Raw genomic sequence first — 13,753 nt, forward strand, 5'->3', positions numbered from 1 at the left:
GACGTGCCACAGCCTCCGCGAGCGGGTTGACAGGCGCCTCTCGGCTCATCTCTTGGTCCTCGCAGGGGGGATGCACATCTTGACAATGGGCCGACATGCCGTCCCATCCCTTGCCATCAATCGCCCAGGCCACGAGTGGTCTAATCCCAAGAGGGCGAGGTTCCTGCTATCCCGGACGCAGGTGGTTGATTACGTCGGCTCCTTCAACTTTCCTACTCACCTGGAGAGCGTTATGGACGATTTGAGGCCCACCTTTGCACGTGTATGGGGGGAGACAGAGGGCAATCGATTGCCGTCCTCGATTGACACACTCGTTGTCTTTGGCTGGAGCTCTCCGTGCCGTGCCACCGGAAGGCACTATCGGTGGCATCACAGAGAAATGCCCTTCCTGTCCCGCAGATGGCGCAACCCTATCTTGTCCACCGTGAACCTCGACCCCACCACCATGGTCCTCAACCTCTCCATCAGCGGCAAGAGGAGCATGAATACGGTCAGCGAACTCATGCCCAGCCTAGGTAGTGAAGGTGTCAGGGACATTGTTATTATCATCCACTGCTCGGAGGGTCGGGCTTTCTACCAGGAAGATTCAGAGGGAGATCAAGAGGAACCTCCAGGATCAGATATTGTAGCCGTCAAGGATCTGGAAACGATCCTCCGCTTTATCAAGTCCAGGTGGCTCACTTCCCCCACCACCCCGCGCATCATCATCGTCGACTTGCATCTTATCTCTCCCGACGAGCCAAAGAGGGGTTTCCTCAGGAGGGCACTCCGCGACTACGCTCGGTTGCGAGCAGGAGACTGCCCCGAACCGAGTGACATTTGGGACGGCCCCGAACCGAGTGACATTGAGTTCTACAACCAGTCCCCTGGCAACGTGGTTTCCAAAGCGTTCTCGCTACCAGACGATTCCATCACGCTCATGTCGAAACAGGAGTACAGTGCGCAGATTGGCCAGGAGCGGTTCCGCTTCTACACTGACGAGTCGTTCTTCCTCAAGTAGGCGAGGTGGGTCCACTTCTAGGGCGATTGCTGACGGTCAGATACATGATGTTGCGAGGCGTTGACCTCCCATCTTCCGCGTGTCGCATTCCCATCATTACCCGGACCTATCTACCCCCGGCTCCTTCTGAATCAATCGCTTTCACCAGCATATGGATGCGCTCCCCAACCCCTATTCCAGGCTTCATTCTATTCCCAACTTGTATTCATTGAGCACTACCGCGTGAGGGTCATATACTGTACCATGCCCATCTTATCAGACACCACACTCTCTCACTCTCGCGGTGTCGCCTCCCGCTCGGATCTCGCCCGTCCCCATGATGACGAGGACGCCTCGCAAGGCGCATCACCTTCGATCCCGACCAACGATGCCACCGCCGCCATCCACCTCCTGGCGGACACCGCGATCAAGGACATCCAACCGCTACTCCTGTAACTCTTGATTCCCTAGCCTACCCTCACATTATGAACCGCATCATCGATTTCGCTTCAAAGCCCGCCCTCCTCTCGCTTCGTGCCGTTAGCACAAAGTATCGGAATCGCGTTCATGACATCCTTGCTCGCCACCTGATTATGCGAGCGGCAGTGACCCCGAGTTCTTCACCATGCATGGCGACCGACACCCTGGTCTCACCGTGTTCGGACTGGTCACCGACGGCCCCTTGGGTGACGCGTTCAGGTGGAACAAGGCTCTCTGGGAGGACCAGCCTCCGCGCTGGCAGCCTCGCGACCAAGATATCCTCGAACATGTGCCGGTCATGGACTATACCGGGCCCAGCGGGGAGGACTGCATGATCGATCACCGGAGCTCTGAAGACGAGCAGAGTACTGGAGGCAGCGATGCCACTGCCGACGACAAGCAGGCCACAGGAGGTAGCGATGCCTCTGGCGACGACGACCTGAGTACCGGAAGCATCGACGCCATCAGCGACGGCGAGCAGACTGGAGGCAACGACGGGACTGAGGGCGAGCAGACTGGAGGTAACAACGTCTCTGGTGACGAGCAGACTGTAGGAGGCCGGGAGATTGCTGGCGACGATTTGGAGGACGACTACTATCCATTCGCTGTCGGCTTCGATCTCCCAGAACCGACGACGGCCGAGTGGCTCAAGACGGTCTGTCTGTCGTTCAAGAGGCTTTCAGTCGCACTCGTGTGGCATGGCGTCGACCTCGACCTCTTTTTCAGCTGGCTTCCTGTTCCGACTCTGGTTGTGTTTGCGTGGCTGTCGCAGGAGAGATGGGAGCCTCAAAACCCATCGCTGCTCGCCAAGTCCAACGGCGGCGGCACGGCGGGCCACATTATCCCAGCGAAGAGCGGCTTCGGGAGACGGACAAGCCTTTCCACCATTGTTGTGAACATTCCCATCGGATACACTGGTCGCCTAGCGCTAGGAGCGAGGTGTAAAGTAGACTTGTATGTTGTAATGAGGTATGGAGAGAATGCAGAAACGTAAATACGGGACTGCGGGTTTTATCGAACTTGGGTGCCGGGGCGTACGGACCATCCAACATTGTCGACCATCTTTGAAGGATGGTGACGATGGAGGATGGACGCGAGTGCGGAAACGACTGGTGTGGCGTGGCTGACCGTGGTTGGCTCTTTCTGCAATACGATGGCGATTGTAAGAGCGCTAGTTCCACCGAGGTCACGTGACAGATGTTGCCAGTGGCACCAGAATGGTGATCGTTACCAACCCACAGAGGTAATAAAAACTTCCAACTTGTCGCACAGTGTGCTGTTGACCTCGAGGAGGATTCCCCGTGCTGGAACCAGTTCAAATCTAGAATGCGTTTCACCACCACACATCCCGGGTTTCCAAGAGTTTCCATCTTTTCAACTTTTCTCCTCCGATGCAATGTAGCCTCTTGGGCTCGATAAAGGTACCGAGGAGGTACATTGCGGCTAGTCTATCGTGAACAATCGTTCAACCACCGTTTCGCCCCTTCTCATTCCGTCAACCCCCCGACGCAGGCTGATACACTGCCTAAAGGCCCTCCAGCTCTAGAGACTGCTTAGCGCTTGGCCTCTGGCACTTGACAAGCCAAGTACTTACCCATGAGACCTGGGTCGAGCTCAGCATGTCCAGTGCTCATGTCCCTTAACACCTCCACTCCTCTCTTCCACGCCGTACCATATCTGTAGTCCTGAGTAAATGGCGGCGCAGTAGAGTGTTTCGGATCACGCCTTGGCTTTCTTCTGGGTCACGTGACTTTTTGCATCGGAACGATCCATGTGCACTGCGGTGTACGCCTGATACAAAACTCCCACCAACATACTGATATCTTGCGGTCCTTGTTGCTCTACCCCATGTGATCTATTGCCATACCTCACTATCTCGTGTGAGCAAGCCACGGCCCGTCCAGGCCTGCAGATCCAGAGTTAGTGGTGCAGACCGCTAAGGTTGGGCACGAGAAAGTGCCGAAATGCCTCTCATGATACTGTCCAGGCGCAATGAAGGCTCCAGCAGGCTTTTGTGACCGAAATGCGCCCTCTCGAGCCGATTCTAAATTTGCCCTCCGATTCCCAACCCGCGCAGCTTCGAAGGGCGTGATAAATGACTATCCGGCGGAGCAGTCCTTCGCGATGGAGGTAGGTGGTATCCGACTTGCACCCATGCTGGCCGATCCCATTGCTTCCGCCACCTGCAACGAGGATGTAAATCACCGCACCCTGCGCCCGCATCGATTCCTACGCCAATTCTGACAACAGAGCCGGACTCATGGTTATTGGCTGTGCTATTCTAGATATTTAGAACCCCTCCAAACCCAGTTCTTGGCAAAATCGTGTTTTTCTCGTCTTCTCGCATCTCGCTCACCGTACGGCTGATAAAACCACCCTCGTCCAATGCATAATTTGGCAGCAGGCGGTCTCTGGGTTCATAGGCCGAGTCTCGGTATGGGTGCAGTTGAGAAAACTTGGAATTTTGGAGTACCACACATCGGGCCTCCACTTTATGGGAGGTCGTCAACGAGTGAAGAACTCGGCTGCATGTGTTTGACCGCTCTGAGGTGTCCAGTACTTATGTGATAGTGCAGGAAGGTGTAGTTTGGGCATTCATCCCGTCGACCGCGGTACGGCGTGACTAAGGACACGAGGCACTCGCGCCACATGGGAGCCGCTGCTCCCAGTCGCACGACTGGGTTGCAACAATGCTAAACATGGCTCTCCTTCTGGGAGCGTGCGAAGATATGACGAATTCGTTGAGAGTCACATCTTGATGTGTGCGAAAGGTCCTCGCATTCTCCCACGCCCACAATTCCTCTGTGCCCCAAAGTGTGAAGCTGGGATCTGCCCCACGACCCGATATCCGTGTCAGATGAGGATATAAACCTCACCTCGACGCTCTGCATCCACATCAAACCTCCTCCTCTCCTCAGTCTCCACACCGACACCCAACCCAACAACCAACACCAACAACTAACAATGTCGCCCAAGCAGACCCCCCAGCAGGCCCAGCAGGCCCAGCAGGCCCAGCAGGCTCAGCAGGCCCAGCAGGCCCAGCAGACCCCCGAGCAGGCCCAGCAGGCCCAGCAGGCCCAAGCTCACCACCAGTCCAAGGCCCCCCAGCTCATGACGGGTTCCGACGCCTCGCGTATCCAGGACACGCAGGTGAGTTCGCCCAGTTCCCAAAGCGCTCACTCCAGGCCAAGGCCGGCGGCGACATGGGTCCCGGTGGCTTCGCCCACCGCGCGGCGGCGGCTGGTGAAAAGAACGACCAGGCCCGGGCCGCCAAGGGCGACGGCCAGGCCAAGAAGTAGGCAGACGCCAAAGGCCACAGACAGGGGCTAGGAGTACAGAATAGGAGTGTAGCCCAAAGTCTGCAAGTTCGTTGTGATGAATTGTGTGAGGCGACTTGTTTGGGCCGTGAGTAGAAGGTCATCGGAGGGTCCATGTGCTGTGACACGGCGGTAATTTTCCAGATGGTTTGCTGTGGCTTGTGTCACCGTGTTCCGTTACCAGGCTTCCATCGCGATGAGCAACACGGCGAAGGGTGATGACAAGCTTGGTCACTTCTAGCCTTGTACAAGTTGCGCGTCTGGTCGGCGCGATGACCAGATTTCACGCCGGCACCAAATATGGCGGTGCACACATCTGACAGCGGTGGCGGTGCCCCCGACATGGGGAGCGAGTGTGAGAAGAGGATCAGGTCACAGTAGCCCAGACGGAGCCACGTCAACCTGGTAACGAGGACCATAGAGGCAGCGCCTGTCTCCACGGCAAGAAGTAGTTGCGACTGTAGGCGGTGGTTTAATTTGCTGGCCCATGTTCGCTATGAATACGTGGCATGTTCTGTGGATGATATAGCGTCATTCCAATGAGATGGCGAGACGACAGATAACGAGCGAGGCACAGTCTAAAACCACCTGGTTCTGTACGCGAACCAAAATGTTTCGACAACTGCATGATTCGAACATGCGCTCCCGAAGGAAATTGATCGCTGTCTGCTTAGACCATTCGAGTCAATCGCGTTAACCACTCCGCCAAGTTGCCCGTTGGATTTCCAAGCGTTCGGTAAGAATATAAGGGGCTGGCGGAAGACGGCCTAGCGGGACCACTGTGAAAGAGGACAAGGGCTTGGGAATGAGCAGACTTTGAAGCCACGTACGTGTCGAGAGTGTGCTTTGCCCGATTGGAGGGATGAGAACCTGGGAGCCTCCCTGCCGATGATGCCACGACGCTGGGAGTGCGGGAACAGGATTACGCGACATTGTGTGTAATCTGCGTGAAAGGCCCGCAGAGCGTTATATCGCGCAAGCATGTTCGTGCTGCGTGTGACTCGGCCGCTCCTCTGCTCACACCCGAGTCGGTCGGGAACAAGTCCGCGGCAAGGGTATATCTACCCACGGCTCACCTGAAGCGACCACTCCTAGCGCACTGCTCCCCACCAACCCACCAACACAATGTCCAAGGACAAGAACAGCAAGCAGGGCTCGCAGGGAAGTCTGGACAGGTGAGCACTCGACTCCAGCCTCTTCCTCTAATCTCACCTCCAAAGAGCCTGTGATTCGAGCTGAACCCAGTCCAAGAGTGGCCAGGATTAGCCCAAGGCCAGTGGCGACAAGCCAGAAAACAAGGGCAGCGGGGAGAGTAAGCAGAATGACAGTGGTGGCAAGGCCAAGAAGTAGCTCCAAGAGCGAGGCAAGTCCACCCGGTTATAGGGATGCATTGTGTGATGGTTTTGATGTCCTCCCGTCTGATACAAACCCAGGCCATACTAGAGTGCTTGACCACCATGTACTCCTCCGTCCATGACTCGCAATCTGCAGAGCCGCTCGCTGAGGATCTTCTCGAGGATCAGTTCTAAGCGGTATCTCTGCTTCTAAGCGAGATCTCCGGTTCTCAGCTTTGGAGTGGCGCTTGAGCCCCTCGGCGTGGTGCGCCGCAGAATTGCGAGGTACGGTTGGGCGGTATCCCCGTTCTTGACAATCAGATGTACCGGGAGACGCTTATTCGTGGTATGCCTGAGGGTACGCGACGCTTTCGCCAAGGTATCAAGGTTGTTAGGTTAGGCTGTCGCGAAGTTCGAGGGAGAGGGTTGAGGTGAGAGGTCTCTCACGGCTGTCAGCTCCGTTCTCCCCGCCTCCTCCTCCACTTCCCCGCAATTCTGGAGGTGGCCAGAGATGCCCGCAGAGCGCTGTCCTCCACTCGTCCATAACCAGGTCCCTTGTAGTTGTGGCGCCAAAGCATATACATCAGCCCATGCACGATGCCTGCTGCGCAATATTATCACTTCATACTGCATTCAGCGCCACCCAAAGAAGAACGCGTTGCCCACTTACCATGCTGCCCAACTCCGGTCCTGCAGCACAAACTTTTCGTCCGTCTGGAGCCGGAACTGTTCCTCCCCAACCTTGGCGCGGTACTCCTCAAGCGAGAAGAAAGACAGAGGGAACAGTGGCGGCTGAAGGTTGGCTGTGAGGCAGGCTATGAGGCTTTCGAGCGTCTCGTACGGCTGGAGCAAGTTCCGTATGCCAGGGAAGTCTTGCTCCGGGAAGAAGAGCTTCCACCGCACGGTATCGAGCGGAGGGAGGGCGTAGGAGTTAACGATGACCAAGGCCTCTGGAGTGGCATATGGGGAGAAGCTGTGATACCCTACGCGGAACAATGGGTTGATGATGTCCTGCAGAATAGACCGCCAGATCCCGTCGCAAGGGCCCTCCGTTGACTGGGTGGCAATGTCGATTGCCGTTATTAGGCCACCCACCGCAGACAAAGGGTCTAACCCACCACGGGGGATTGAACCATCCCTCGGCATAGGGTCGCCCGGCATATCTCGGATGCCGTGGTCAACCAGCACGAGAACGACCTCCCGCGAAAATGTCATCCACGACAATAAGAGCGGGTCGTGCCTGTCCCGCACGCTGCAGTTGAGGACGCTGCGGCGCGGTCCGGGCCTGTATTCCGTACTTGCTCTTCGCTTGTTTTCGTCAACAGGGTTAGGGCAAGGGAGGTACGCAGACCACAAGAACACGACCCTCGTCTCGACCGGGATCGAGATTGGTCTGGCTTCCATCTTCAGGCATGTCCGCCACATGCGCACGGTGCCCAACCGCAACTGGTACAGTTCCGAAGCCTTATTAACGTCCCAGCCCAATCTGCGGACGGACAGGGCGTCTGAGTACATTATGTCAATGACGCTTGCCGATGCGAGGAGCTCAAGCTGCCGCGCTGGCATCGGTGGAAGTGGTTGTTGTTCAGGTTGTTGGGGTTGGCGACCGCGGAATAGACGGGATGTCCGGTGCTTGGGGTTGATCGGGGGCGTTGGGGTTGGTAAGAAGGCGGGGTGGCGGCGGGTCGCGCCCTCTACTGCTGCAGACGCCCTGCAACCAAGAGGGAGACGAGCGTACTTCTCGTCCTGGATCTGGAGCAGGTGCGCCATCAACGCCCGGTCGATGCTGTCGCGGAGGGTGCGGCATGTTGCGCGGAAGCGGAGGAGGGAAGCGTGCGGCGCGTGGAGTAGCACCTTCTCGAGGATGTGCGGGAATGCCTTGTGATCGAGGTGATGGTCGCGCAGGGGCAGCTTGGTCGGACTAGGCACGTCGGGCGGGTCAGATGCCGGCTTTGAGCGAGGTTTTTTGAAGCGCTTGAACATGGTCTGCCTAGGATGAATGAGGACAGACTGAGTAGGAGGATGGAGGATCAGGTTGGATACATTAGGTGTGTCAAGTGTGACAGACACGGGGAGGAGTTGGCGTGCAGCGAACAAGTGACCAAGTGTCTCATTACGTAAGTAGCGTTGGTGACTGACTTTGCCAATGTCGGATACAGCCTGTGTTGACCGTTGCCGCCAATGTAAATGGGTCCTTGAACGCGAGTGGGTCACTCTGGATCAACAATGTAGGGACTTGTAGTGCGGTCCGATCGGTGGAGAGAAACTTGGAGTTGGCGGCGGGAGTCGAACTACGGCACTCGAGAACATTAGGTTGCTCAACGTACCCGGTCATACGTCCATCCAGCAATGGCCGGTAAGAGGCATCCTCACACACACTATCTCATTCCCACCCTGGAACGGAAGGCACTCAGACGGAAGGCACTCAGTTACACCATTCACTACATTCACACATACACAAGGTACAGTTCTTCTCTTTGGCCGTGCGCCTTGGTGTGAGATTTCGGTGAGATCGACTTCGTCCTACGGAATGGGGTTTGAGGAACGCGGGTGCCCAGATGACAAGGGGGAGCTCGTACGAGTCATTGGCCTCGAGGCGAAACTGTTGGTCGCCAACCTCGACGCGATACTCGTGCGGGGTGAGATATTGGATGTTAACATCAAGTGAACAGGAGCTGTGGGGGTATTGGGATAGAGAGTGCCCCTGTTCGCTAGAGTTTGTTCTGCACCACCCAATCAATACGACTTCAAACTTGAACAGGCATTCCTCCCGCTGTAGGCAACATCTCCACATGATGTTTATTAAACCAGCACCAGCGCATCGCTCTTTTCCCAACCCGCAAGCACTGACGCACAATGACTGCCCGGAACCACAAGTGAAGACCAAAAAGCTAAGCCCCCGTCGAGATTCGAACTCGAGACCCTCTCATTTGAACATTGCGTACAAGTGAGAAATTATAAACCACTAAACTACAAGGGCGAGGCCTGTTCAGAATATGTCGTCATCGATCACTTTCCGAATGCCACGTGGCTCGCACCAAGATCGCGAACTTGTCTGTGGCGATATTGCAGCCCATCGACGAAGGGACGAGCTGGGATTGGAAAGCTGAGGGTAGCAGGCGGTGCATGTTGGACTCTACTTGTCTCATGGGCGTGGGGTGCGGCGGGCAATCCCCACCACCGTCTCCGACTCCGTTCTGTTGGGCCGACCTGCTAGAATATTCATGCACTAGAAGATTGAATCATCCGAGTCCGAGCTGTCCGCGTCCTCCTGGACTGTCTCTAAGGCTGAAACAGCCTGGCTTCGCCGCCGGTTCTTGGGAGGCCGTGGCGAGCCAACACTACTCCGCTGATCATGGTTCACGAAGCGTGGCATCCCGTCATCTGCATCAGCTCCATCACGCAGGGACTCACCATCAAACGCCTCCAGAAACCGTTCCATAGCTCGCCAGATACTGACCGCGTGGTAGAACAGACTCCCGACCTGTGCCAACACCTTCTCATCCTCTTTAAAGTCGACGTGATATTGCCGCCCAGCCTTGAGGTTGGCACGCAGCTCGGTGACCAGGATGCGCACAACGTTCCGCTGCGCCTCCAGAAGAGTCATGGTTTGGGGGGATGGGTGGAGACGGACCTCGTATGTGGCGAAGAAGAGGTCGTCGCGAGCCGCCTTGACACGCTTGAAGAGGATGTACGTCTTGATCGCCCAGTCCTGGGCCGCCATTGCGGCTGGACTCTGTTCTGAGCGACGGCTGAAGGTGCGGTGCATCTCCAGCTCGGGGGTTAGGAAGGGTTGGAAGGGCTCGCCGATGGGCGGAGGGTGGGTGGAGAGGTAGGTGGCCATGGTTGCCCACTCGGGTGGATATCGGATGCTCTTGCTTCGCATGATGTTGGTTGTACGCATCTTGGTTAGGTGGTGAGTAGGAGTACGGATGCATGCATTAAGTCCTACTTTGATGAGTACTGGACGCTGATACTCATCGGCGGCGTTGTTTATCAAAGCGAGTTGTTCATCATAAACATGAACTTCTCGCGCTCTCGGCCGGTGGTTTCTAGAAACACATGGCTCTCGCACGGCAGTCAAAACAACGACAAAAACGAACCGTAGCGTATTCGCTATGCTGAGAGGGAGATAGGATACCATAACTAGGAACCCACATACATCATGTTGAAACGGGAGTGGCGACGGGACCAGTTCAATCAACGCGCGTTCTCGAGCGAAAACGAGGGAGCCGACACTGCGACCTGTGCAGCAGTGGCCGCCCGCCAAGAGCAAGTTGATTGCGGCAAAGGTTGTCGTGTTGTGTATGGGGTTGGTTTGCCGCTGACGAACTATCAAGATCCCAGCTGTCTGCCGTGTTCGCCACCCTCACGGCCACTACTCACTCCATCTGCAACCGGTCAGTTCCCCACCTCTATTACCGGCCATCAGACGTTCAAAGACCATGGCCACTCCCAGACACCGCTTTTACTGATGAGCTGGTCCATGACGCCATGGCTTCATCCACATAGCTCTCCCACTGACGGATCTGTTCCCAGGTGGCGCGATCTGATCTCCCACGCCCTCGGCGAATGGCTTGACTCAAACCTGCCTACCATCCAACGACTTTCCAATATAAGTAGCCAGGTCTAACCGTCCAACTCGATCGTCGCTCACATTCTCTTCTTCATCTACTTGTACGCCTCCACCTCTAGGACCTCCCCACCTCTTACTCCCTTTCCACCCACCTCTACTCTCAACTTCCACTCCCTTCACCTATCCAACTTACCATGCGCTTCCTAATCCCCCTCGCGCTTCTCGCTCTCGTCGGCGCGCAGGACACCACCAGCTCGGCCACAGACCCGTCCAGCTCTGACTCTGACTCCCCCGCTCCGGCTCCTACCGACTCCGGCAACGACGGTTTCACAGCGCCTGCCGAGCAGGACCCCAACCTCCCCTGGAACATCACGTACTTCATCGTGCCGACGCGCAACAACTACTGTGAGCGATCATTCTGCTGACCTGGCTCACTCGCAACCACTCCCGCGCTCGAGCTAACCCCAGGGGTCAACGACGCAGTCAACTCGGCCAAGTGGACGCCTGTCAATGTCCCGTCCAACCTTATGCTGTACAACTCGAACTTGACCATTGCCAGCCAGCGCGTTGTCCTAGCTCAGAACAGCGAGTTCCCGCAGAAGAGAAGAAGCTGACCAAAGTCGCGAGCGGCACGAGTACCTGGACCGGCAAGATCCAGGGCTACAACCCTGGTAATAACTTTATGCTTCAGCTCACTGCTGCCGGCAACCCCGACCGTGAGCCCGTCTCCCACACCCCTCACACACACACTTACCCGCAGAGAAGTTCGCCCAGTCTCAGGGCTTCTGGATCAAGCCGAATGGCACCGCCATGCCGCAGCAGGTCGCCGGCGTTCCCCCCTCGACGCCCCTCACCAACGCTGGTACTCCTGCTGGTGCGCCTGGCGCTCCCGGCAGCCCCCTTCCCGACGGCACCAGCTCGGACCAGCAGGTGCCCAACGTTCCCAACGCTGTTCCTGGCGCCACATCCGCCGCATCGACCGTGTCCGTCGCCGGCGGACTCCTCCTCGTCGCTGCAGGCCTCGCTCTCTGGCTCTAATTCCAGCTTCCAGCGACGACTAGCGTGCGACGGATCATGCCTCCAGCGACGACTAGGGTGTCACGGATCATGCCTATAATCCGTAATGTGTGTAGAAACAGTGCATGTATCTTCGTTCACTCCTTTTGTGTGTGAGCTGTGAGGCAGTGAGTAGGTGAGTGGTGAGTAGTGAGATGGCGACCGCCTATGCTTGAGATTTGGATGAGACGCGGTTCGGCCCGGAATACCGGGAAGTCCGGCATGACGTCGCGGAATGCCGTCATTCTCGGTTCCGTGCTACTCGCTGGGCCAAAGGCCATAGGGCTTAACAACCTGACGCGGTCGCACGCCCGAGAGGACGGAGTGGGCATACTCAAGCGGCCAACAAGCAAGCTGTGTGTCAACATAATTGTCGAGTAGGCTGTTTGCACGCTTTCGCTTACCGTCTTCGTTCAGCCACCTGGCCCACTTCGCACGCGCCCCGACCCTCACACCCTGGGCCGCTCGCACCTCCTCGGCCCGCCGCCGACGTCAGCACTCCCACAGCCATCAAGCCCACCCCTCAGCTTGCCACCACCGCAATCTATAATGCTGCATGCTAAACGTATCGCGCCCGCTTGGCGCCCTTCCTGTCTGGTGTGGAGTCGCGCTCGCTCTTGACCTCCAGCCCATGCTTGCGCTCGTACGCGCGCACCGCGCTGGGGCGCAAGCACTCTTCCCCCTACTGCATGGCAAGCAGCTCCTCCTGCTCGCGCTTGAGTTGCTCCAGCTCGTCGGTCGCCTTCTGGCGGAGGCGAGCCTCGTGCTCGAGCTCGGCTTCGAGACGCTTCACGGTGGGCAGGCTCGCCTCGAGCTCGGCGAGCTCGTCCGCACGCACCTTGAGCTCGAGGTAGAGGCGCTCGTACTTGTCGGCCTTGGCCTGAGCCTCTTCGTAGCGCGACTTGATGTCCTTGTACTTTTCGACGAACGAGCCGACGAGCTCCGGCGCACCAGACACCGACTTCTGTCAGCTACGGAGGAAGACGGAACATACCCGGTCAGACATGGGGGAAGGAGACGCCTTGGGGGTGGTGAAGACCCTGTTATCAGCAAGTGATGGGGTTTGGGGTCTTGGGGTTGGCTTACATGGTGGGAGTCAGGGGTGGGGATAGCAACGGGAGTACTGGGCGGGGAGAGGAATTGGGCTCGGGTTGATTCAAGGTCGAGGTTTGGAATGGGCGATAGAGAATGATGAGGAGAGAGAAGAGGAGGATAGCAGCAAATGCGAGGTGTGATGTGGAGCTTCTAGCGCACAGAGCTAGACAGGCGAGTAGGACGAGGTCTGTGCGAGCAATCTCGATTTTGCGAGTACGTGGAAAGTGGGATTTTGGTGACGAGGGAGGGGGAGGTGATGTGGAACTTTGGGTAATGTGGTTGTGTATACAAGTGAACGATGGAATAGATGAAGGAAGGTTGGAGGGAGCATTATGTGTGATGAAGATGGGTGCGATTGTGGGGTTAGGAGCGGTTGTGGTGGAGGCGCTGTTGCGGTGAGGCGCTTGACGCTGGCGCTCGCGCTCAGAATGGCCCACGTCGTGAGCCATGGGTTGGGTCGAGGTGCAAGGGAACGTAGAGGGAACGGGATCGTGATCGTGAGGCTGTAAATGCTTAAATGCTAGACATCAGCATTCATAACTCTTCTGCAAGCTCATCACTCCTCATCGCTCATGACCCCCCGACTGCTCGGCTCCATCCCTCGCACTCGTCGCATCCACTCGGCTGCACACGTACCAGGGCTTACAGGGAACAAGCACAGCTGCACCACCAAGTGCCGACAGCGTTCAGCCGTTCATGAGGTGTGGGCGGTTGGGAACTGCTATTCGAGAGGCAAGAGGATAGCGGACATGACAGCTATCTAAAGCTGACAAGGCCAGAGCGATTGAGTGTCGACCAAGTCGATGGAGGGGTAGTTGTAGGGTGGTGTCGTGAGCAGCCCCGAATCCATCTCCCAGGTGGGGTGATCAAATAAACTGATTAGAGGGTGGATAACAAAAGTGTTCGAGTCCATGTT

At 57.0% G+C, this 13,753-nt stretch overlaps 7 protein-coding genes across 7 annotated transcripts; 4 read left to right on the top strand and 3 right to left on the bottom strand.

Moving 5' to 3' along the window:
- Positions 1 to 445: 445 nt before the first annotated feature.
- CcaverHIS019_0301190 (uncharacterized protein) lies at positions 446 to 1,000 on the top strand (the record flags this gene model as incomplete). The annotated part of the gene is made up of 1 exon (XM_060598530.1): positions 446 to 1,000. One exon carries the CDS (start codon positions 446 to 448, stop codon positions 998 to 1,000), a length of 555 nt encoding a protein of 184 aa, XP_060455315.1.
- Positions 1,001 to 1,243: 243 nt separating this feature from the next.
- Positions 1,244 to 2,391, top strand: CcaverHIS019_0301200 (uncharacterized protein; the record flags this gene model as incomplete). Its single annotated transcript, XM_060598531.1, has 3 exons — positions 1,244 to 1,431; positions 1,580 to 2,351; positions 2,386 to 2,391. 3 exons carry the CDS (start codon positions 1,244 to 1,246, stop codon positions 2,389 to 2,391), a joined length of 966 nt encoding a protein of 321 aa, XP_060455316.1.
- Positions 2,392 to 4,423: 2,032 nt separating this feature from the next.
- Positions 4,424 to 4,758, top strand: CcaverHIS019_0301210 (uncharacterized protein; the record flags this gene model as incomplete). The annotated part of the gene is made up of 2 exons (XM_060598532.1): positions 4,424 to 4,609; positions 4,645 to 4,758. 2 exons carry the CDS (start codon positions 4,424 to 4,426, stop codon positions 4,756 to 4,758), a joined length of 300 nt encoding a protein of 99 aa, XP_060455317.1.
- Positions 4,759 to 6,693: 1,935 nt separating this feature from the next.
- On the bottom strand, positions 6,694 to 8,093 carry CcaverHIS019_0301220 (uncharacterized protein; the record flags this gene model as incomplete). Its single annotated transcript, XM_060598534.1, has 2 exons — positions 6,694 to 6,730; positions 6,781 to 8,093. 2 exons carry the CDS (start codon positions 8,091 to 8,093, stop codon positions 6,694 to 6,696), a joined length of 1,350 nt encoding a protein of 449 aa, XP_060455318.1.
- A 1,246-nt stretch (positions 8,094 to 9,339) lies between these two features.
- CcaverHIS019_0301230 (uncharacterized protein) lies at positions 9,340 to 9,996 on the bottom strand (the record flags this gene model as incomplete). Its single annotated transcript, XM_060598535.1, has 2 exons — positions 9,340 to 9,494; positions 9,525 to 9,996. 2 exons carry the CDS (start codon positions 9,994 to 9,996, stop codon positions 9,340 to 9,342), a joined length of 627 nt encoding a protein of 208 aa, XP_060455319.1.
- An 884-nt stretch (positions 9,997 to 10,880) lies between these two features.
- Positions 10,881 to 11,724, top strand: CcaverHIS019_0301240 (uncharacterized protein; the record flags this gene model as incomplete). Its single annotated transcript, XM_060598536.1, has 3 exons — positions 10,881 to 11,091; positions 11,307 to 11,402; positions 11,447 to 11,724. The coding sequence occupies 3 exons, from the start codon at positions 10,881 to 10,883 to the stop codon at positions 11,722 to 11,724; spliced, it is 585 nt and encodes a 194-aa protein (XP_060455320.1).
- Positions 11,725 to 12,424: 700 nt separating this feature from the next.
- CcaverHIS019_0301250 (uncharacterized protein) lies at positions 12,425 to 13,750 on the bottom strand (the record flags this gene model as incomplete). Its single annotated transcript, XM_060598537.1, has 6 exons — positions 12,425 to 12,703; positions 12,737 to 12,782; positions 12,829 to 12,984; positions 13,275 to 13,357; positions 13,474 to 13,478; positions 13,609 to 13,750. 6 exons carry the CDS (start codon positions 13,748 to 13,750, stop codon positions 12,425 to 12,427), a joined length of 711 nt encoding a protein of 236 aa, XP_060455321.1.
- Between the last annotated feature and the right edge of the window lie 3 nt (positions 13,751 to 13,753).

The sequence above is a fragment of the Cutaneotrichosporon cavernicola genome, assembly GCF_030864355.1.
Source record: "Cutaneotrichosporon cavernicola HIS019 DNA, chromosome: 3".
NCBI lineage: Eukaryota > Fungi > Basidiomycota > Tremellomycetes > Trichosporonales > Trichosporonaceae > Cutaneotrichosporon > Cutaneotrichosporon cavernicola.